The sequence below is a fragment of the Schizosaccharomyces pombe genome, assembly GCF_000002945.2.
Source record: "Schizosaccharomyces pombe strain 972h- genome assembly, chromosome: I".
NCBI lineage: Eukaryota > Fungi > Ascomycota > Schizosaccharomycetes > Schizosaccharomycetales > Schizosaccharomycetaceae > Schizosaccharomyces > Schizosaccharomyces pombe.
Window position 1 is genome coordinate 2,984,273 of NC_003424.3, and position 21,459 is coordinate 3,005,731.

Consider the following 21,459-nt stretch of genomic DNA (forward strand, 5'->3'; position numbering starts at 1 on the left):
TGAACATGGACTTTGTAGCTGAGCGCAATACATCTAAATTCATTAGGAAAATAATTAATGAAAGGTTTCATGAAATCATCTCTGGTTGTTTCAAATTTGGACAAAAACGGGATTTCGCTTTTCCCAATGGGTACGGAAAGCGAATTCGTTTACAAATGTTTTAATATGAAACTTGAGATGTCATATTTACATAATTTCGAAAACCAAAAGTTATAAATGTAGCACTGAATTGCTGTAATAAAAAACAATATAAACTATTACTTTTAAATACCACTTTATCTGTTAAGAAATATTAAAAAAATACAACTTCGCCTTTATACACTCCTCGTCCCAAGTTGAAATTGTCGGTCCGATATTTTCACTCATTCATTGCAATATCAGAAGACTTTTGAACCTTAAAAGTTAAGAAACTCATCATTTTAATTTCTATTACTTTTTTACGACATTTTTGGATTCTTCCCTTTCTCGAAGACATTATCTAAGTAATCAATAAATTCTCAATACGATTTAACTATGTTCCGCAACTACAATTGGTTTGACGCAAAAGAGCCCATTTCATATGAGTCCGAAATTTACGCTAAAGGTCTCAAGTTTCAAAGACCCCAAATCACCGTAGATGGCAGACACTGGGAGCAACTGGCTGTTGAGCGAATGACCAAGGATGCCGCCGGCTACGTTTACGGATGTGCAGGAAAAAGAGAGACATATGATAAAAATATGGAATCCTTTAAGAAATGGTCCATCATTCCTAACCGTCTCATCAAGTCTGGTTTCCCCGACTTGTCTACCACTGTCTTTGGCCAAAAATATCCTTTTCCTATTGCCTTGGCTCCTGTAGGAGTACAAAAAATTTTCAATCCAGAGGGTGAAAGTGGATCGTGTGCCGCTGCAACTAGAGAGCATATACCCTATATTATCAGTACTGCGTCTGCAACCAGCTTTGAAGATATAGAAAAGGCTAGTGGTCCTGGAGAGAGATGGTATCAACTTTATTGGCCAAGCAATGACCATCAAGACATTACCATTAGTTTGCTCAACCGCGCCAAGAAAACGGGCTGCAGAGTTTTGATAGTTACTCTTGACACATTTATTCTTGGATGGCGTCCCTCAGACATGGACAATGGTTACGATCCATTCTTAAATCCTGACAGCATCGGTGTTGAACACGGATTTTCCGACCCCGTTTTCCGTAAGCAGTTTAAGGAGAAGCATGGTGTGGAAGTCGAAGAAAATATGTTAGAGGCAGCTAAAGAGTTTGCTGGAATTGTCTTTCCTGGAATCAGCCATGATTGGGAAGACTTGAAGTTCCTTCGTAAACATTGGGATGGCCCAATTGTTCTCAAAGGTATCATGAATGTTCCTGATGCTAAGAAGGCAGTTGAATATGGCATGCAGGGCATCGTTGTATCAAATCATGGCGGTAGACAACAAGATGGAGGTGTTGCTTCCTTGACGATGCTACCAAAGATCGTAGATGCTGTTGGTGATAAATTAGATGTTCTATTTGACTCTGGTGTTCGTTCAGGTGCTGACATTGCCAAGGCCCTTGCATTAGGAGCTAAGATGGTTTTAATCGGTCGTCCCTATGTTTACGGGTTAGCCCTTGAAGGTTCATCCGGTGTTAGTCATGTCATTCGTTGTCTCTTGGGAGATTTGGAATTAACGCTACATCTATCTGGTATTGTATCTGTGAAACCAAAGGACTTAAACCGTGATGTCTTATATAAGGAGGAATAAATTTATGCATTAGTTAATGATCAGCAAATTTAGTTTAATTCCCGTTATACCATTTAATATTTATTTACGCTATGAGTAATATAAAACTACCCATTAATAAGAATATGAGTAACTTATATTAATAAGCATAAAAAGCAATCAATAAGTGTTATGAGAAACTGACTCAAGTAACCAGTTCCATCAATATCATTAATTTCGAGTTCGTGAATAAAAGGAATTCCAGGGGTGTAGAAAAAGTAAAGCATTATAAGCTTTTTAAATTAGAGTGCTAGTATACAAAAGAATAAAGAAACAAAAACTAAAGAAACTATTGTACATCGTATAATTTACAATCGAATACTTCTTCCATTCATGTCTTCGAACACCGTTTCCTTAAAACCCGCCTTCCTTTCTGATCCAAACATTTCCTCCCACCAGCGACCGTCATCTAAAATCGAAGTGATCAGTGGGTCTACGGGGACTTCCTCATCCAGAATAGTATCAGTTCGTATTTCAGAAACACCCATAGCAGGTGTCGAATTCCCACTTTGAGTATCATCGCCATTATTCAAAAGCTCGTTTGTTCCTCTTGAAAACAACTCTTTTGAAAATGAATTCAGATCAGGATTAGACTTCATCGACTGATCTTCCACTATACCATATTCTAGAATACATAAAGGAAATCCTGGAATTTTGAAATTGTAAAGTGACTGTTCCTCTAAATACTGAAAGCGGTAGAAATTATACAATCTCTGAAGAGTTACCAACATTGCTTGATTAATTTTCCAATATTTGGATCGATCCTGTAAAATCTGATGATCAACGTGTACAAGTCGAGAGGAAGAAATGTAATTTTGGTCGATGTTGACAACACAAAACTTAAGAAGCATATGGATAGTAGCAGCAGTCAATATACTAAACCCCACAAATGGGCTCATTATGTAGTTTAAGGGGTCCTTTGAAAGTTTTGTAATGAAATCAGCAGAAGTAATGACTTGATCTAAAATCATATCCATCCATACAGTAGGAGGCTGTTGTCCGAAGCGTTGTGAAACAGAGGAAAAAAGTTTGGATTTCTGCCTCGACTTCTCAGGAAATAAATCTAAGACGTTTCTCAGAAGATAGGTCAAGGTAGTGTGATATAGCAAATGCATAAAAGTGTAACAGGCACCAGCCGATTCTCCGGGAGAACTATACGCCGAATAGTTAGTGTATGACCAAACTGCTCTTGGAGGTAAATTTTCATGCCAGGCTTTTAAAAGCTCAAAGCTACGATGGAATTGAGACTGATTTAGCCAAGGGGGTGTGATATCTTTCGTGTATCCACCACATAGAGCCCATCTTGAGATCTCACTCCACAAATTTGACAAGCGGATTAGGGAACCCGTCATAAACTCCAGTTGTAAACTTCTTTGGTATGGGGCCATTGAAGTGGTGTCTGACTGAGTGTTTTCCGGTAAAGATCCATCAAATAACTCAGTAAGAATTGGCTGATTAAATAAAAAATTAGGTTCCGGACAAGGTAATTGTATACTAGTCTTTTGAAGAGATAAAGAAAGTGAGCGCAATTTTGAAGGTGCCATGTAACCTGTACTTAGCAAACGTTCGACAAAAAAACAAGCCCAATAAACCCTTCTTTTCTGCTCGGCTTCAGTCCATGAAACAGTGTTGGATCCCATCGTAAGAGGATTATCATTTATTTCGTTACCAAGATCTAAAGAATCGACCATACGGAGAGCCATACCCAGTAAAAGCCAGGCTTTAGCGCCTCTACAAGAGCCCAACTCAATTAAGCAAAGCAAGAGCAGGCAAGTGATATTAGTCAGTGAAATATCCTGGAAACGACAAGGAAGCAGTGAAAAGGCTTGGTTTGCGTAGTAATCAGATGCTGCAGTTGAAGATTTAAATCTATTGACTTCCTCTTGACTGAAACGAGCAGCGTGAGCACATATACAAAGTACGAGGACTGGCGGAGCAGTATCACTTGCAATTTGAGACGTAATTTGGGCCTTATTAAATATCCCAAAAAGTTCGGTATATGAAGTTTTAAGAAATATGTCCCAAAGCTGTAATAACTTTCTACTGGTTGGTAGCCTTAACTGCTTCTGATAGTCACCAAAGCTATTAATAGAGTAAGTAAAATCCATGTTAGGAGATGATGGAGAGAGGATCGTAGGAGAAAAAGGATGAGAGCCCAGATACGGTTGCACTATACCAGTAAGAGGACTCAAGGTTCTGGCAGCGGAAGATGGCTTTTTGCCTCGCATATTCGGTCGATCAGGCCAAATGCATTCAACTTTGTTGTTACTGCAAGCTTGACATGATGGCTTTTCACCAGAACACTTTATTTTTTTCTGCCTACACCGAATGCATGCCTGAGATACTTGACTGATTACTCGCCTTTTTCGAGGCACAGCATCTTTTTCGACAGCAGCAATCATGTCGAAAATAAAATACTAAAATGAAGTAATAAAATATTCTGTGTCCTTTTAAACCGTTTAAAAACCTAGATAATCGAAGAAATCCTGCGTTGAGTAGACAGGTCTTAAAAAAGAAAAGAAAAGAAAAGCAGACGTGCCAATTGTCTGATCGTACGTCTGTTAGAAAAAGCTCACGAGCTTAAATCAGAAAAAATAAATAAGCAATAAACGTAAAGGCTACGAACAGTCCTTTCGAAAAGTTTGCAAGTAGAAAATTAAACATAAACAATAATAGACTTAAGTGAAAGAAAAAAGGGGCATCTAGGACTACACAAGTACGCTTTTTCAAAACACCAACATCACAGAAATATTTTGATTAAAAACACACTCGAAAAGCTATAAAATTCAACTGAAGTCGTGGTATCACCTGAAGGGTGAAGATCATAAGAAGGTTACAAAGACCACATGGGAGTAAAAAGCCCATCTAGGGTAACATAAATAAGCCCTCAGTTGTGTTCAAAACTACAGCAGCAAAAATAAATATACATGGCCAAACATCGTTTTTACAAAAAGTTAATAAATGAACCTATTAAATGTACTAGTGTACGATGGATGTAAGGAAATTAGGGCTGTATAAAGAGATAGGTTGCTATAAAAAATATTTCGTCAGTCTACCATTCACAACTGTACCTTCAACTTGAATATAATTCAATCTCATGAGTAAAATTATAAAATAATAAAAAAAAAACGAAGATTTAGTATTAAAAATCTCCATAAATGTGTTTGGAAAACGCTGGACACTGAAATTTTAACGATGAATACTGTAATTTAGTTTTCTATTGTGCTATTTGGTGCTCGTCATTAAGTCAATAACGAGACTATGCACCAATTTCTTGAATCTTCTACCAGCGTCTTCAAACGTGTCTATCTATTTATTCTAATAAATTTCTATAATAGACACTTTAACTTATTTTTACTTATTTATTAATGAGTATTCGAGAAGACAGGAATCAGGATGCAACTATATATCTTGGCAATCTTGATGAAAAAGTAACGGATTCTATTTTGTTTGAGTTATGCCTGCAGGCAGGTCCAGTTGGTATGTAATTATTCGAGTGTTGGTTGTATTTGTGGCTTTCGATACTAATTCATACAGTAAATATTCATATTCCAAGAGATAGAGTAAGGAATAGTCATAATGGCTTTGGTTTCTGCGAATTCTTACACGAACAAGATGTTGAGTATGCATGTCAAATTCTGAATCAAGTAAAGTTGTTTGGAAAGCCTATAAGGGTCAATAGAGCTAGCCAGGACAGAGGAGTCAATACCTTAATTGGTGCAAATTTATTTGTTGGCAACTTGGATCCTCTTGTTGATGAACGCGTATTGTACGATACATTTTCTGCTTTGGGACAACTTGTCAAGGCACCTCAGGTAGCAAGAGACGAGAATGGAAGGTCGAAAGGTTATGGTTTTGTTAGCTACGATTCTTTTGAAACCGCTGATGCAGCCATTGAGGCCATGAATAATCAGTTTTTAATGAATAAACCAATTACCGTGTCATACGCCTTTAAACGCGAAGGAAAGGGTGAACGTCACGGAGATATTGCGGAAAGAAAGCTAGCAGCAGCCGCTAAAAAGAATAAAGTTGCCGTTACTCCTCAGAGTACTCTGCCTCCAGGATTTTCACCCGCCACTCCTGCTCCAACATCTGCTGCTAATACTCCAGCAACAATTGCTGCTACATCGATACCTCCTGTACCGAATGTTCCTCTAGTGGGAGCAACTACTGCCGTCCCTCCCTTGTCAATACCTAATGTTCTTCCTTTCACTGCTGCACAGCATTTCCCTGGAATGCCTGCTATGCCAATGATGAATGTTCCAATGGGCCCTGGAGGTGCACCACTTGTCCCCCCTCCACCACCAGGAATGGTGATGGCTTCTCCTTCTCCTGCTGCTGCTACCATACCTGGTGCTCCTGTAATGCCAAACATACCATTTTATCAAACAATCAATGCACAAAATGGATACAGTCAACAACAAAGGAGGTAAAATATTTTAAAAAGAAGCAAAATAACTACCATTGTTGCTCAAACGCCGGCATAGTAAAATAGCTGAGATTGATCCGTATGGTTGATTTTTTTTTTAACGTGTACAGTAAAAAAAGTGGAAGCTGAGATTTATCTTATTTAAAAGAAATTAAAATTGATGTTTGTTTATATTTTACAGTTTGACTTTTTCTAGTAATGAGTTTTACTTCGTCCCTAAATATCGGCAATATAGTCTATAAACGACGCATTAATTCAATCCAACATATTTTCAGATACATTGAATTATGTATACAATCCAAACGAAAGTATAGTCTAAGCATTATATTAAATATAAGCTGCTAATCTCTTGACCAATATTAGTGAAGTATTATTTTTGACTCGTTATCCCGTAAAACTAAATAAATCAAGTACACGAAGACTTGTGTCAACAACCATATAGAAGTTTTTTGCATAAACATTGGTAACAGCTTCTTATTCGACCCTTTAGAAAACTATAAGAAAGCATTCAGCACAATGCATCTTCTTTATCAAATTGGTTTGTTTACCTGTTTGTGGCTCACCCAATATGTTGGTGCGGAAATTGATAATTACGATGAAAATCTAGTCGGAACTTGGTCTTCCAAGTCTGAAACTGTTTTGACTGGCCCCGTAAGCTAACTTTTGATTTTCAAAAAATTGTCTAACTAACCCTCTGCAGGATTTCTTTGACCCTTTGGATGAGGATTTCTTCGAACCTGAATTACCGGGTATTAGTTATAGCTTTACTGATGATGGCTTTTTTGAGGAAGCTATTTACATAATCAAATCAAATGGTATGTGATAATACTCTATAATATGTAAAATCTTCTCCAGTCAACACCTACAGTGTGGTTGATCCAAGGAATTAAAGCCGATGAAGACGTAACTATTGGGATATACGGACTACTTTCTCGTTCATGTTTAGCGAAATTCCCCAAGTAACCAACTTTCTTCCATTTGGAAGGATATGTTGGAGAGAAGATATTATTTTTCTTTAATATTTTTGCTAACCCAATTTAGCTACAAAGCCTCAATGTCCCAAAGGCTTTTTACAATGGCAGCATGGAACTTATGCTATCAATGATACCGGTACTTTAGTATTAACTCCGTTTGTTGGAGACGGACGACAATTAGAAAGCGATCCTTGTACTAGCAATTTTTCTGTTTACACCCGTTATGATCAAGTTGAAACTATGGAAAAATATGAAATTTCTATGGATAGATACCATGGTCGCTACAAATTAGAGCTCTATGAATGGGACGGAACACCAAAGCAGCCAATGTTTTTAGCTTACCGTCCACCTAAGATGCTCCCTACCTCAACTATTGCCGTTAATACTATTCAAACTGCAGCAAAGCGCTGGACGGCTCCTCTAGTACCGTTAGCTCAGAAGCATACCAATACCATTTGGTGGGTTGGATTAGGTTTGATTGCAATTGGAAGTATTGGGTATTTAGTAGTATCTTGAGTGTGTTTTATTGACGACATCTTCTACTGTTATTGGATTCAAATTTACATTTCTTTCTGAGAATCGTTTTTTACCGCTCATTTATACGATGCGTTTTCATTTAAAAAGATGGCATTCCATTTTACTCATTTCAACGCTGACGAGTTGGGATTAAACGCTTTAGCATTTAAAATTTTTACTTTCTTTTTACATTCCATACATTTAGTGATTCTTTATAGTTTCTTCATTTTCTTTTTTTTTATAAACAAGTAGTTGGTTTAATACAACATTTAAACACTCTCACGTAAATCTTCGTAGATTCGAATTCTCAATAAGTTTAACTATGGTGACATTGGTTATCATACTGTTTATTATTAAAATATTCATTTGTATACAGCCTTTGGCAAATAATTAAATAATGGAAGCTTCCTCTCTTTTTATTGTGTCAAGCAAATTATTTTATGTAATTATATTGTCTCTGAAGAAATGGGGTTTTACTTGATAATACAATACGTGTATTAAGTCGTAAAGTTCACTCATTATTATAACGAATATCGTTTAGTCAGAAATTATTCTTTTATCAAGTATACAATTCTTCGTTTAAGCAATCAACGGTGTTACTCACTATTCCAGGCAAAGAGGACAAAACCCTACCCTACAAAGAAACAGTCACGTCTCAAAACTTTTGGTTTACTTCCTACACTGAGCTGTCTTTTCTACAGCAACACAAGATGGCCACAGAACTTGTCGTGCAAAGTGAGCGTGCATTCCAAAAGCAACCTCATATCTTCCAAAACGCCAAGAAGGGCGCTGGCCGTCGTTGGTATAAGGATGTCGGTTTGGGATTCAAAACCCCTGCTGAAGCTATCTACGGTGAGTATGTTGACAAGAAGTGCCCTTTCGTTGGTCAAGTCTCTATCCGTGGCCGTATCTTGACCGGTACCGTTGTTTCCACCAAGATGCACCGTACCATCATTATCCGTCGTGAGTACTTGCATTTCATTCCCAAGTACAATCGTTATGAGAAGCGCCACAAGAACTTGGCTGCCCACGTCTCTCCTGCTTTCCGTATTAACGAGGGTGATGTTGTCACTGTCGGTCAATGCCGTCCTTTGAGTAAGACCGTCCGCTTCAACGTTCTTCGTGTCGTTAAGCACACTGAGGGTCCCAAGCAATTTGGAAAATTCTAAATTACTTTAATCCATTAAAATTTTGTATGGGTCTTAAATTCCTTTTCGTTTATCTTTTTGTATACTTCTTTGTAATGTTTTTCACCTATGTAACGCGTACAACTTGTATATGTATCAAAAATCCCCCGGTTTCTTTCCGCTTACAGAAAAAAACCTAGCATAATAGTGTAAATAAAAGTCCCAACCCTTAGTGTAACTAGTGAGACGGAATGTGTCGTTAAATTGTCTCAATGCGCTCTAGAGAATCGGTGACTAGAATAACGAATTTTTAAAATACATTCGTTAACTGGTAAATGATCTTCTGATGATATTGTTGATCTCTAACTGTTACCAACCAACAAGGTCTATTGGCGTATTTTTACCTTATCGTAGAACGAATACCATGTCGGCTACTCGCAGAATTGTTTTGGGTCTCATTCCTGCTGATGGAATTGGAAAGGAAGTCGTTCCCGCTGCTCGTCGTTTGATGGAAAATTTACCTGCGAAGCACAAGCTTAAGTTCGATTTCATTGATTTGGATGCTGGATGGGGTACCTTTGAACGTACTGGAAAAGCTCTTCCTGAACGTACTGTAGAAAGACTTAAAACTGAGTGTAATGCTGCTTTGTTCGGAGCTGTTCAGAGTCCCACTCATAAAGTCGCTGGATATTCTTCACCAATTGTCGCTTTGCGCAAAAAGATGGGATTGTACGCCAATGTTCGCCCTGTAAAATCACTCGATGGTGCCAAGGGTAAACCCGTTGACCTTGTTATTGTTCGTGAAAACACCGAATGTTTGTACGTCAAGGAGGAAAGAATGGTACAAAACACTCCTGGCAAGCGTGTCGCTGAAGCCATTCGTCGTATTAGCGAAGAAGCCTCCACTAAAATTGGAAAGATGGCTTTTGAAATTGCCAAGTCTCGCCAAAAGATACGTGAATCTGGTACTTATTCTATTCACAAGAAGCCTTTGGTTACTATCATTCATAAATCCAATGTCATGTCTGTAACTGATGGACTTTTCCGTGAGTCCTGTCGCCATGCTCAGTCTTTGGATCCTTCTTACGCTTCCATCAATGTTGACGAGCAGATTGTCGACTCGATGGTTTACCGTCTTTTCCGCGAACCTGAATGTTTTGATGTTGTCGTTGCCCCTAACTTGTACGGTGACATTCTTTCAGATGGTGCTGCCTCCTTGATCGGATCCCTTGGTTTGGTTCCTTCTGCTAATGTTGGTGATAACTTTGTTATGTCGGAACCCGTTCATGGCTCTGCCCCTGATATTGCCGGTCGTGGTATTGCAAATCCTGTAGCCACCTTCCGCTCTGTTGCCTTGATGCTTGAATTCATGGGTCATCAAGATGCTGCCGCTGATATTTATACTGCTGTCGACAAGGTTTTGACTGAAGGAAAGGTCCTCACTCCAGACTTGGGCGGTAAATCTGGTACCAACGAAATTACTGATGCTGTTCTTGCCAACATCCATAATTAGAATAAAAACAAGTCAAACAAAAAGTTATTTCTTTTTGGTCACGTAAAGGATCTCCCATTTTTTTTTTTGGTTTTTAAAAAAATTTTTAAAGTTTTGTTTTTCTTTTGACAAACAATCATACCTTTTTTATTTCCTTTAGTCTTCTAAACTATAACTTTATTCGTTATTCTATACAATCTTTAATATTTGAACAAATTACTCTGAGCTCCTCTATAAATTCATATCATAATTTAGATGAAAGTTCGTAACTTCTTTTTTATATTTGAATTATAAAAGAAAAAAACTGAAATTTGTAAGCAAATTATACCTATCCTTAGTTTAGTACGTATGTTGGTCTGAATGAGTGAACCTTTATCAACAGTTTTGCCCCGAAAATGAACTCAGTAAAGAATGACAGTTTCGCAAGACCCGTTGCTTTTTCAGAACTTAACGATAGAAATATCTAAGACAAATTACTTAAACCAAGGTTTGGTTTCTTGAGCTTTCATAACTGAGTTGCGTAGTCCACTGATAACTTCTTCAGGACTTTGAGCATGGAAAACAGCCGTTCCTGCGACAATAACATTTGCACCAGCATCAGCCGCTGCATCGACAGTTTTTAAAGAGAGACCTCCATCGACTTCCACGTTTAATGTTGGATACTTTTTGCGAAGAAACTCAACTTTAGGAAGGCATTCGGGCATGAAGCTCTGTCCACCCTTACCTGGTTCAACAGTCATAACCAATACCATGTCGAGCTTTTCTACGAACGGCAAAATCACCTCCACTGGTGTTTTGGGTTTCAAAGCACAACCTACCAACATACCCTTCTCGTGAGCACGGCTGATAATTTCTTCATGCTTCTCTGTGGCTTCATAATGAAAGCAAAATAGACTGGCTCCAGCATCTGCCAACTGATCAATATATCTTTCGGGTTCAATAACCATCAAATGACAATCGAAAAAGGCCTCCTCCTTGGTGTAATGGTTACGCATAGCTTTCACAACAATGGGTCCGATGGTCAGGTTAGGAACAAACTGTGCGTCCATAACATCTACGTGTAACCAATCGCTACCATATTTAAGCATACGGCCAACCTCTTTTTCAAGATTGGCAAAGTCGCCTAACGTGTGTTAATACTTGAATCAAACACTCAAAATATTCGTACCTGCTAACAAAGACGGAGCAATTTTTGCCTGTACCATTTTTGAGTCCTAAATACAAAATTTTTTGAGTCCTTGAGGAAGAGTATTTGGTATATAGTAAAGTGAGGTTTCGGTGGAGCTGATGTAAAGTTAATTTTATCAGTACTATCAAGTGACCGCTAAATACTCCTCATTATAAGTGTATTTGAAGGTTAAATGTGATATGTTTATGAAAAATAGAAAAGTTTATATGTCGGTAAGCAGCATGAAACAGTCGTACTGTACAAATCGGTCAATAGGTGAAATGCCTAATAAAAAATAAGACTTATAATATTTATGATTTTAAGCTTCTGAAATTTTAATTAGATTGTCTTTCATAGTAAATAGGTCTCAATAGTTGAACTCGGCTTACCATACTAATTCTGACCAAAAAGTATGATGCTTATTTTTTATATGCAACGCTTCACAGCTTAGTAAGAAAAAGTATATCACAAGTCATCCTACAACCTAATTTAGAAGTCAAATTGGTTAGGATTGGGGTGGGGAGTTTATTTCTGATCCATACTATTTACTACATCTGCAAAGTATTCACAATGACAATAAAAAAAATTATTTCGAAAAATGATCCTTTGATAAGCATCCTAAGCTCTCCTTTAAGACAAGACTTGGCAACGCACTTTTTATTTCCCAGAGGTAATCTTCTTTTTTAGTTAGTTTTAATGTTCGGCTTACTGACAATATAGAGCTATTAGCGAAGTTTCCTGCAAGGAAGGATACAAATCCTCGAAAATTTTGTTTGTTGCCATTAGAAGGAAAAAACCATTTACATAATAAACATGTTTCTTTATACTGCTTATTATCGGATAGATACTTGCAACCGCCGTCAAAGCGCATTTTCAAGCGCTGGAACATGGAATTAAATAATTTGAATTGTCCTGATATAAAAAGATACATACTTGAGTCATTACAGGACTCTTTGTTAAAAGAAATATCCTCATTAAAAGAAACTTCAACTCAGAATCATTTACATTGTAATGATATTAAAATTTTACAAGATTGTCTAAGGAGACCTAACATTTCGAATGGTGGCATATGGGTGCAATGGAATTTAGAAGAAATTAATCAATTGAAAAAGTTTCTCTCTTTTAGAAAACTCTATCCTCGTCAATCGTTTATATCGTTGTTACAAATACTGCCCGAGCCCTTTTTAAAATCGCAATTGAGTCATACGCTACCAGTGGGATCTAAATATTTTTTTGTTCCTTGCGACAAGAAACATCATACCTTGGGGCTTTTGCTATGGAAACTTTTTTTTCTCAAAGATATGCCCGCTGCGTATTCCTCATAGAGTCGAATGACCATTGACGAACTCTTTGTTCTCGGGAACAAAGAAAACACGAAGACAATGAAAAAAGCAGATTTTTGAAAGAAAGCTTAGAAATATATTATGTCATTAATAATTTTTTTGTTTACTTTAAAACCTGGCTTGGATCTTCCTTGTTCGTCTTTTCAAGCTACTTCCCTTCATAGCATCGCAAAAAGCCATTTGAGATAATTCTGTTGTGATTAAATCTCCTTAATTTTACTTCAGGATTTGCCTATATTTTTGCTTACTGAAGGCTTTCACGAACGTCAAATAATTTACCTTTTTTTAAAAAACATTCAACCTATTCATTCAAAAAAACCAGTTGACGAAAAGAGTTTTTGTATCAAGGACAAACAAACATCTACATTTAATCACCATGCTGTTTCTTCATTCAGTTGTACAAGGAACTGGAACTCTTTGCACATTAGCTGCATGGATTTTACTTGCACTAGTAATGACAGGTTGCCAATCTAGTACCACCTCGAAATTCCAGTTGTTTTCTCTTGCAACTAACGTAGCCCAAATTAACGTTGGGTATTTTAACATGTGTGTACTTTCTGCTAATGCGACGCTGATCTGCAAACCTCAATTTACTGGTTGTCCTGGGTTGACTTCCATTAGCTTAACGGATGTAAGGTCTAAATTTCTAATCAATGAAGTTCACCCTTGGATGATTGTCTTTTCATTTTGCGTATGCGGTGTTTCATTTCTTATGGGTGTTGTTTCCAGCCTTCCCTTAATAGGGCGTTTGGAATTCCTGAGAAACATTCGTATAAGCCTTTCTTTTTTCTCCTTTTTTAGTATACTAGTAACTGCTTTGTTTGCTCACGTTGCTGTCTCCTCTTTTGTGATGGCTGTTGGAAATGGAACACAAAATCGAGTTACTGCATCTCTAGGCAAAAAGGCTATGATCTTTTTATGGTGTTCTATGGGACTTGTGACATTAACAGGTATCACGGATTCTATTATTCTTTTGGTTACTTCAAGAACCAAGAAGATTCGTAAGACGATACTGGAAAAAAGCAAAGTCCTTACCCCTAGTTCATCCTTTTCTAGCAAATCCTCAACAACAAAGTATTAAATTATGCGCCTCAACTATTATTGTTTTGAGAAGATATGACCTTTCTCACCTTGTTATATTACATTATGGCAACTGTATTCATCTGTACTTGTTTTTTGTTTTTACGTTTTTTCACGTTCCGCTTTTTTTATGATTTTCTTAACGCCTCTTTTTACGATTAATCTCATCTTGGTTTATTTATGTATATGTTTTCACACTGCACTTTACTTCATTTCTCTTTTGCACTCATTTCTACTTACCGCACTTGAAACTTTCATGTCAAAAGCTCATATATTCAAGTCAAGATAAAGCTGTTTAATATTTCATTATCAATGACTAATATCGATTAAAACAATCATATACATTCTCTTTCCATAGTCTTTTTATTTAGAACCTATATACATACGCATCTTTACAAATTATACATTCTTCAATTGATTTTTTGCATAAATCTGATCAACTGTATACTTCTGTAACAGTTTTTTCGTATCTTACAATCGTAGCTGATAGAAAGAAATTAAAAGAGATATTAAATGATTTCTGCCTTGATTATTATTCAGTAAAGCAATTACACACTCTAACTCCCTTTTGCGTTAGTTCCTACCATCAATAAACGAAATTTTTGTAATGATAGATCAACCCTATACTTCGGAGTAGAATGTAGCGTCTTAAGCATAATGATGAATGTTGATCAGATACTTTTAAACTATCGTTTACCGTTTTTCCAGAAGCATTTCATTTTTTAAAAAATTTGTCAACCGATGACGGTATTTATTTTTTACGAAATTTGAGTTAAGTTAATGATTTGATTAGCGATGTGGAAAGATGCATGTTTGTTCCATCTGCCAAATTGTGCTACTGCTCACTGGTCAGAATAAGCGTAGAATAGGTTGAGGAACTAGATGACACTGTAATTATTTTTTTACATTTCTCAAATTGTAAAGACAAAGCATGAAAACTGCTTTGCTATTGAAAACCAAATCACAGCCTTTCGATCCATATGTGGAGGCCTTTGAAAAATATGGAAGAGATACAGCCTTCATTCCTGTGCTGAGACACAAAAGGGTTCACGAAGAACAGCTTAGAGATAAATTAAAAAACGTTCGTAAAACTTATTGTGGTTTAATCGTTACCAGTCAACGAGTTAGCGAAACTCTGGATGAAGCATTAAAACAAGAAGATGAAACGGAGAGGCAGAAAATATTGATGGAAACACCAATATTTACAGTAGGTCCGGCGACTGATGATAGTATTCGACGTCTCGGTTTTCAGCAAACACATGGAAAGGACTGTGGAAGGGGTGAGGTTTTGGCAGATTTAATTGAAGAGTGGTATACTACGACTAAACAACATAAGCCCTTACTTTTCCTTGTAGGGGAAAAGCATAGGGATATAATTCAAAGAAAACTGGGGGACGACAGAGTAGATTCATTAATCGTATATGCTACGCAAGAATTAGAAAATACAGAAACCCAAATAAAGGATACGATTAGAAAACATCCTACAATTGATTGGATTGTCGCATTCAGTCCGACATCCATTTGCTCTTTATTAAACACATTTGAATTAAAGATCGCAACCATTGGACCTACTACTGGAGATTATCTAAAGAAGCTGGGAACTCAACCGAACGTTGTATCTCCAGCACCTAATCCAGAGAGCTTGGCATCCAGCATAGTTGCCTTTGATGAGGAGAATTCTAGTTGAAGCTTTTTATCTGAAATTTACTTCACGAAATATTAAGGCCTTCAATACCGGTATTTCGAGATCTTCTTTGTTACAGTATAAATCGACGAGGTTGGGAGGCATGGGGGATGCTGTAGGCTCATCACTGGCATCATGATAAGCAGCTACATACGGGTGCTTTAGAGCCTCTTCTGCAGTTATACGCTTATCAGGATTAAATGTCAGTAATTTTTCTAAAAGGTCAATAGCATCTGGTGATGCCTGAGGAAAGAGTGCTTTGAATGATACTTTAGGAGTAAATGGAAGACTTTTAATATATTTCCTCGCACGTGCAGATTTAATTCTTGAAAAATCGTCCATAGTAGGCGTTCCTAGAATGTTAAGGATTAAAGTAATTTGACTATGATAGTCCTTTCCTGGGAACAATGGTCGAGCAGAAAGCATCTCAGCAAGTATACAACCAGTACTCCATAAATCAATAGCTTTGCTGTATTCTCGGAAACTCAGCATAATTTCCGGTGCTCGATACCAACGAGTTGCGACATACTCAGTCATAAAGCCAGGATTTCCGCCTTGAGCTGTGGTGGAACGTGCCAAACCGAAATCGGCAACTTTGAGATCACAATTGGCATTTAGTAGTAAGTTTGATGGCTTCAGGTCTCTATGAACAACTCCAGCACTATGCATGGCTTTCAGAGCGCGCAAAATTTGATACGTAAAGTATTGACAATGATCATCGCTTAAGGGCTGCGAACGTATAACACGGTACAAATCCGTTTCCATAAGCTCTTGTACAATATAAACATCTTCCAATTCCTGGTAGCTCGGTGGTGGAAGGATGTCTAGAATTGAAATTATATTTTCATGACGAAAATGTCTGAGTAACTTGATTTCCCTTAAAGTTCTTAGACAAAACACAGGATGATTGAAAGGATGTATTTTTTTAACAGCCACCTTTAGGCCGCTGGGTTTGTGAAGCGCGGCACATACAACTCCATAAGCACCTTGACCGATGAGATTGATCATTTCGTATTCCTCTGGTAGCTCAAAGTTTAGATCATGCGTGTGTGGGCTTCGACTTGTAGCTACTGACTCCTTGTTGGAATTCCCATCCGCAATAGTAGGCGTGGAAGTAGCGCTCGCCATTAGACTACAAATTGAAAAACTTGAAAGAAATGAAGCGATATGAATAGATAAATAGAATTAAAAAGAATTACAACGTTCTTTGTAATAAATTATGTTATGCAATCCTTTGTGCTTTAAATCCGACAATATTGAAAAAAGTCGGTTTGCCAGCCAAAGACAGAAATAGACAAGGATGTATTAGAAATCCCTTTATCAAATTAGTTTAGTATTAAATTAAATAATGCGAAAGAAGGACGTTCGGCAGCACTTCAAAAACAGGCGCTAGCAACAATAATACAAATATTAGGTTGCAAGCTTATAAAATATAGGAATAACAAAAGAAATAGAAAATATACAAAAATCGTAAAAGGGAAGAATTTCAAAAAACCAGACAAATGTATCTTCGCAATTGAGATTAAAGGCCCACAATGGTTATTCAATAAAAAAATGATGCTTCAAATATTGCCAAGCAAAGATGCCTTGAGGGAATTGCAAAAGCGTCCTTCAAAACCGTCTCTAGCAATTTCTCAATTGCCCTTCCAAAACTGTTGAAAAGCTGTTGGTAATTGTTAAGTAGTGTGGTTGGACTAGTCAACATTTATAACTTACAATAACAAAGAAAGTTTCTTTGTTAATGTATTGCCCCAGAAACTTCATAGATACGAATCTTTAGACAGAATAAAGAAACGATGAGTGACATGAAATCAAAAAAGTAACACACATTTTAAGTGCGCGACGCGTCGCGCATATTCTTTGTTTACACTAACTTACAAACCTTCCATCTACCACGACAGAAATTAAAGGCAAAGAAATGCAATATTTTAAGACTATCTAAATCGAAATAATTAATTTACAAGGTAAGCAGAAACAATTGGTTATGCAAGGATATTTGAATGGGTTCTTGAAGAGGTTGAACAGAAACCGTATGATGGTTGTTTAATTTTATGTTCTCGTAATAATAATCTTATGAAAGTTTAAAAAGCATGAAAAAAAATAGATAAATCCGTTGAAACTCTCAAACAAAAATAGTTAAACATTCATAAATTTCCCTTGGCGTCCTTACTTCATCATGAATTGGCTAACCCGTTATTAGAAGGCATTGTAAATTAATGATGTTAGCTATCGACATGACAATAAATGAAAACCAGGGAACACGCTCAAATTTGGAAAGTCCTACACTTTCATGTAGCAGTAAGGGTGCAATGCAAGAAAGAGACGTTATGTTTACAGATCACAATACCTTCAATATCACTAATAATAAATCTCGGCCTGGAAGTTTAATGAAATCTATGAAAAGAAAAGATGTTTACGAATTTGATGAAGATAATGAGTTTGAGTTTGAAATGGGGTCACTTATACATAAGCCTTCACGTGCTCACTCCTTAGGAGGAACTAGTGAGCCTGTGTCAGATGACCATAAAGATTGTATGGAAGCTACACGACAGTTATTGGAAAATAGTCCACTTTCCTCTGTCGTTGTCAAAACATGTAGTGATCATGCATCAAAGCGTAAAATTGCGCGATCCTCTTCTGACGATTCTGAAAGCAAAGTTGAAAGCACAAACTCTTTCAATGCAAAGAAAAGAAAGGATGCATGGACAGAGGAGCATGAAAAGTGGTTTCAAGCAAGGATTGATGAATTGTTAACGATTCGGTCTATATCACGGGAGCAAATGATCGAGATATTGGAAGACGAACATGCTGGGAGTCGACTTCAAGGGTTTTTAGAGTCAGTAGCATCTTTTCTGAATCGAAAAGAAAATAGTTTACTAAAGTACATGCGTGCTTTTTTTCAAGTCGCCGGTTACGAAAAGATAGACATTGGAAGCTTGGCTGCTGAAGAGGATTCGCAACTTAATTTTTCTCTAGAAGACGCACAAGTGATTCAAAAAGTAGTTTTGTCTTATTGTAATAATGAAGGCGTAGATTTACAAGAGTTTGGCTTCCGGATGAGTTCTTCAAGCTTAAGACATACAAATATCAACTTTCTATACAACGAACTACGCGAATTGCTGCCTACTTCTATTTCAAGAAAAGGAATTATTCGTTATTTGAAGGAAATCTACAAGCCGTTGGATCCGAAAGATAGGAATGCATGGGAGGAAAGTGAGCTAAAAAAGCTGTACACCCTAGTTGAACAAGAGGGAACGCGGTGGAACAGCATAGCGAACAAACTGGGAACGTCACCTGCCGCGTGCATGAGTCAATGGAGGTTTGTTGTAGGTACTAGTACTCAGGAAACAATTGATCGGCGCAAATTATGGACGAATGAAGAGGAAGCAAAGCTATTAGACTTGGTAAAGTCTTCTTACCGGTCGTCTTTTCACACAAAAAAAATGACAAGCCTTTTCACACACAATAATCACACTACTTCAAACATACAACGGGAAATACCGGCATCTGATTCCATTGCATGGCATAGCATATCGAAGAAGCTTGGGACTAAGTCGCCGGAAAGCTGTCGAAAACAGTACGAAAAAACAATCGCATCTTATTCTTCTAACCAACGTCAAGAGGAGGATCAAGGGAAGAAAAGGAAGAAGAGAAAAAAGAAGAAATCAAAGGGTAAACGCAAATTTTACGTCGCGGATAGTTTAAAACTACTAGAACATGTACAAAGGCAATGCGGAGAAGCAATCTCCATAAATGCCATTGATTGGAAAGGCATTGTCAAGCAAATGCCAAAATGGTCCGAGGAGGAATTGAGAGCGCAAGCCACAAATTTGGTAGCGAGTGTTCGCGGCTGGAAAAAGACACGTTTAAGTGAGAGTGTGAGAATCGCAATTACAGATTTGAAAAGTCTTCCTCCTGACGTATAATAACAAATATTGCAGACGAAACGTTAATAAGTGCGCAAGAAAAAATAGTCAAAAAATATCTTTTTTGCTGGTATGTCACGTTTGCCCAGGTCATATTGAATGTTTTTCTTGGCTGTCTCAATTTTCCCACACAATATAATGATATTTCTCATCTCTTTTTGCGACAGGGGCGAAAATAGTTGGACTGCACTTCAAGAGCAACCGAACCCGTCTACCTGCAAAACGTACCTACACAAGAATTCTGCAGCATTAAAGTTTATATGGCAGAGCAATGGAGAAGAAGAGTGAGTCACCTGGTTCCTCTCCACATACTGGATACTGTTGATTTAGGTTCATTTGCGAACCCATCAATCATTTTACTTCTCGACATACTGTTGCCAATCTAAATTACTTTCTTTTCATACTTGTTCCAATTGCTGGTTACCTGATATCCTCTCTCGTCTACCTTAATCCGATTAAGTGCGATGTATTTGCAACATGCACGTGTGCATTGTAACCAGCCTCATTCCGAGCCTTTCCGCTTATTTATTTATTAAATTTTTAATGTATATTCGTTATTTAATTAATATCTAAGCATGGATCGTATGGTTACTAACTTATTTCTTACTTCATCCCTGATAATGACGGATAATAGATGCAAAAATGAATGGTTTGGTGGTGGCCAACGAAACAATCGACACTGCTACGGCTCTACTAAAACAAGTCACGTTCAACGGTTCATCGGCTAATATTAACTCAAAAAAAAAAAAGAATAAAATAAGTATAGTTCGGGGTCCGAGATTTCTTTGATAGTCCCTTGGACATTCTATTTTAGCATTTCAACTAACAACTGAAAGGGCCGGAAAATCTTTGAAATTTTTAAATCTGTTTAACTCATCCCAAAGTAATTGAGTGTCGGAAAAGAAATGGCCCGAACGGTTTTATGAACCGGTCCCTACTAAAGAATAACAAAATTCAAATATTGGAAAGGCAGGTTTTGGTTTTGAACGCAGTTGTTGGATTGAAAATATATTCCATTGTACTTTGTACTTGATAATCAAAGTAATCTTGTTGTTGATCATTAAAGGCGTATCAACAGTGTTGGGGAAAAAGTTTACCTTGAATCTTATCTAGCAGCGGAAACTAAATAATTATATTTATTAAATTGTTAGACCAGCCTAAAACTATCGGGATTAGCGTTGGGTAAGGGATTTACGGAATATTTACCGTATTAGGTTTTTTTTGAGTTTTAAAAATTTAACTCGCTAACATAACCGAAGCCTCGCACATATAAACTATCTTTCAACCTACTTGACTCAACTTTTCCTTCACCAACCGCAGTGTTGCATTAAGCAGCAAAACGTTGTCACCTTCGAATAGCGTCTTTTTGACGAATAAAAAGGTTGGACAACAAAATTAAATTAAGCAAATTTGTGTATAAACTAACAGCAAGTGAAGTTGTACCGGTTGTATGATTGAAGCATTGTAAACCAAAGAACAGCTACTTTGCCTTGTCGTACATTAGCTTTTTCCTTTGCAAAGAACTTTTAGGGACCTTTTTTTACCACAACTAGAGAACCGGTGTAGAAAGGTGTTCTATTTTAGTGAACGGATTCGTTTAATTTTTTCATTGAGAAAAAAATTTGATCTATCTTGATTTTTTCGACTGTTTCCATTTTTAACTATTTGTGACGTTTCTTATTGCCAAATTTCAACCTTGAGCATTGTTAAAAAAGCTGAATTTAAATTTCTTTGCTTTTAACATACAAGTGAGCTATTGGGTTTGTAAAGATTTAATACTTGATTGGAAGTTTTTTTGGTCAAGTCTGTTTTTTTTGGGTGTTTTTTTGACGATCAGTTGAAACCGCGAATAATAATATTTATTATAACTCCCTAAAAAAAGAAAGAAAATCATTTATTAAATAATTTTTACTTTCCTTCATTGTTTCTGAATTTTGCTTCTCCCTGCCGTTTAATTGTTTCATT

The 21,459-nt window shown here is 37.0% G+C and overlaps 12 protein-coding genes, 7 long non-coding RNA genes and 1 other non-coding gene across 20 annotated transcripts; 12 read left to right on the top strand and 8 right to left on the bottom strand.

Moving 5' to 3' along the window:
- Positions 1-460: 460 nt before the first annotated feature.
- Positions 461-4,581, bottom strand: mca1 (transcription factor). The gene has a single exon (NM_001019426.3). It carries the CDS (start codon positions 4,155-4,157, stop codon positions 2,064-2,066), a length of 2,094 nt encoding a protein of 697 aa, NP_594000.1. The 5' UTR covers positions 4,158-4,581; the 3' UTR covers positions 461-2,063.
- Positions 514-1,846, top strand: SPOM_SPAPB1A11.03 (L-lactate dehydrogenase (cytochrome); the record flags this gene model as incomplete). Its single annotated transcript, NM_001019425.3, has 1 exon — positions 514-1,846. One exon carries the CDS (start codon positions 514-516, stop codon positions 1,735-1,737), a length of 1,224 nt encoding a protein of 407 aa, NP_593999.1. The 3' UTR covers positions 1,738-1,846.
- Positions 3,861-4,124, top strand: SPOM_SPNCRNA.3347. Its single transcript, NR_192713.1, has one exon. It is a non-coding gene; the product is annotated as a non-coding RNA (long non-coding RNA).
- Positions 4,582-4,662: 81 nt separating the features above from the next.
- Positions 4,663-4,950, top strand: SPOM_SPNCRNA.3348. Its single transcript, NR_192714.1, has one exon. It is a non-coding gene; the product is annotated as a non-coding RNA (long non-coding RNA).
- Positions 4,951-5,012: 62 nt separating this feature from the next.
- SPOM_SPNCRNA.3349 lies at positions 5,013-6,446 on the bottom strand. Its single transcript, NR_192715.1, has one exon. It is a non-coding gene; the product is annotated as a non-coding RNA (long non-coding RNA).
- sap49 (U2 snRNP-associated RNA-binding protein Sap49) lies at positions 5,101-6,545 on the top strand. Its single transcript, NM_001019427.3, has 2 exons — positions 5,101-5,235; positions 5,293-6,545. Exons 1-2 carry the CDS (start codon positions 5,124-5,126, stop codon positions 6,186-6,188), a joined length of 1,008 nt encoding a protein of 335 aa, NP_594001.2. The 5' UTR covers positions 5,101-5,123; the 3' UTR covers positions 6,189-6,545.
- A 68-nt stretch (positions 6,546-6,613) lies between these two features.
- On the top strand, positions 6,614-7,959 carry rot1 (chaperone Rot1). The gene is made up of 3 exons (NM_001019428.3): positions 6,614-6,835; positions 6,885-6,999; positions 7,226-7,959. The coding sequence occupies exons 1-3, from the start codon at positions 6,701-6,703 to the stop codon at positions 7,672-7,674; spliced, it is 699 nt and encodes a 232-aa protein (NP_594002.1). The 5' UTR covers positions 6,614-6,700; the 3' UTR covers positions 7,675-7,959.
- Positions 7,960-8,086: 127 nt separating this feature from the next.
- SPOM_SPNCRNA.870 lies at positions 8,087-10,156 on the bottom strand. Its single transcript, NR_151254.1, has one exon. It is a non-coding gene; the product is annotated as a non-coding RNA (long non-coding RNA).
- rps1101 (40S ribosomal protein uS17) lies at positions 8,374-8,968 on the top strand. The gene has a single exon (NM_001019429.3). It carries the CDS (start codon positions 8,385-8,387, stop codon positions 8,841-8,843), a length of 459 nt encoding a protein of 152 aa, NP_594003.1. The 5' UTR covers positions 8,374-8,384; the 3' UTR covers positions 8,844-8,968.
- On the top strand, positions 9,170-10,657 carry lys12 (homoisocitrate dehydrogenase Lys12). The gene has a single exon (NM_001019430.3). It carries the CDS (start codon positions 9,226-9,228, stop codon positions 10,312-10,314), a length of 1,089 nt encoding a protein of 362 aa, NP_594004.1. The 5' UTR covers positions 9,170-9,225; the 3' UTR covers positions 10,315-10,657.
- On the bottom strand, positions 10,520-11,573 carry rpe1 (ribulose phosphate 3-epimerase). Its single transcript, NM_001019431.3, has 2 exons — positions 11,462-11,573; positions 10,520-11,416 (listed from the first exon to the last, which is right to left on the bottom strand). The coding sequence occupies exons 1-2, from the start codon at positions 11,496-11,498 to the stop codon at positions 10,767-10,769; spliced, it is 687 nt and encodes a 228-aa protein (NP_594005.1). The 5' UTR covers positions 11,499-11,573; the 3' UTR covers positions 10,520-10,766.
- Positions 11,574-12,031: 458 nt separating this feature from the next.
- On the top strand, positions 12,032-12,786 carry rrg8 (protein Rgg8; the record flags this gene model as incomplete). Its single annotated transcript, NM_001019432.2, has 2 exons — positions 12,032-12,131; positions 12,182-12,786. The coding sequence occupies 2 exons, from the start codon at positions 12,032-12,034 to the stop codon at positions 12,784-12,786; spliced, it is 705 nt and encodes a 234-aa protein (NP_594006.2).
- Positions 12,596-13,851, bottom strand: SPOM_SPNCRNA.871. Its single transcript, NR_151255.1, has one exon. It is a non-coding gene; the product is annotated as a non-coding RNA (long non-coding RNA).
- dni1 (tetraspan protein, claudin Dni1) lies at positions 13,181-13,885 on the top strand (the record flags this gene model as incomplete). Its single annotated transcript, NM_001019433.1, has 1 exon — positions 13,181-13,885. One exon carries the CDS (start codon positions 13,181-13,183, stop codon positions 13,883-13,885), a length of 705 nt encoding a protein of 234 aa, NP_594007.2.
- A 903-nt stretch (positions 13,886-14,788) lies between these two features.
- Positions 14,789-16,798, top strand: hem4 (uroporphyrinogen-III synthase Ups). The gene has a single exon (NM_001019434.3). The coding sequence runs from the start codon at positions 14,816-14,818 to the stop codon at positions 15,569-15,571; it is 756 nt and encodes a 251-aa protein (NP_594008.1). The 5' UTR covers positions 14,789-14,815; the 3' UTR covers positions 15,572-16,798.
- Positions 15,274-17,246, bottom strand: spk1 (MAP kinase Spk1). Its single transcript, NM_001019435.3, has one exon. The coding sequence runs from the start codon at positions 16,694-16,696 to the stop codon at positions 15,578-15,580; it is 1,119 nt and encodes a 372-aa protein (NP_594009.1). The 5' UTR covers positions 16,697-17,246; the 3' UTR covers positions 15,274-15,577.
- Positions 17,247-17,477: 231 nt separating this feature from the next.
- On the bottom strand, positions 17,478-20,063 carry SPOM_SPNCRNA.872. The gene has a single exon (NR_151256.1). It is a non-coding gene; the product is annotated as a non-coding RNA (long non-coding RNA).
- SPOM_SPNCRNA.71 lies at positions 17,489-17,658 on the top strand. The gene has a single exon (NR_151079.1). It is a non-coding gene; the product is annotated as a small non-coding RNA, polyadenylated, expressed in meiosis, stationary phase and quiescence (non-coding RNA).
- eta2 (RNA polymerase I termination factor, Myb family Eta2) lies at positions 17,785-20,644 on the top strand (the record flags this gene model as incomplete). Its single annotated transcript, NM_001019436.2, has 1 exon — positions 17,785-20,644. The coding sequence occupies one exon, from the start codon at positions 17,785-17,787 to the stop codon at positions 19,492-19,494; it is 1,710 nt and encodes a 569-aa protein (NP_594010.1). The 3' UTR covers positions 19,495-20,644.
- SPOM_SPNCRNA.873 lies at positions 20,012-20,739 on the bottom strand. The gene has a single exon (NR_151257.1). It is a non-coding gene; the product is annotated as a non-coding RNA (long non-coding RNA).
- Positions 20,740-21,459: the final 720 nt, after the last annotated feature.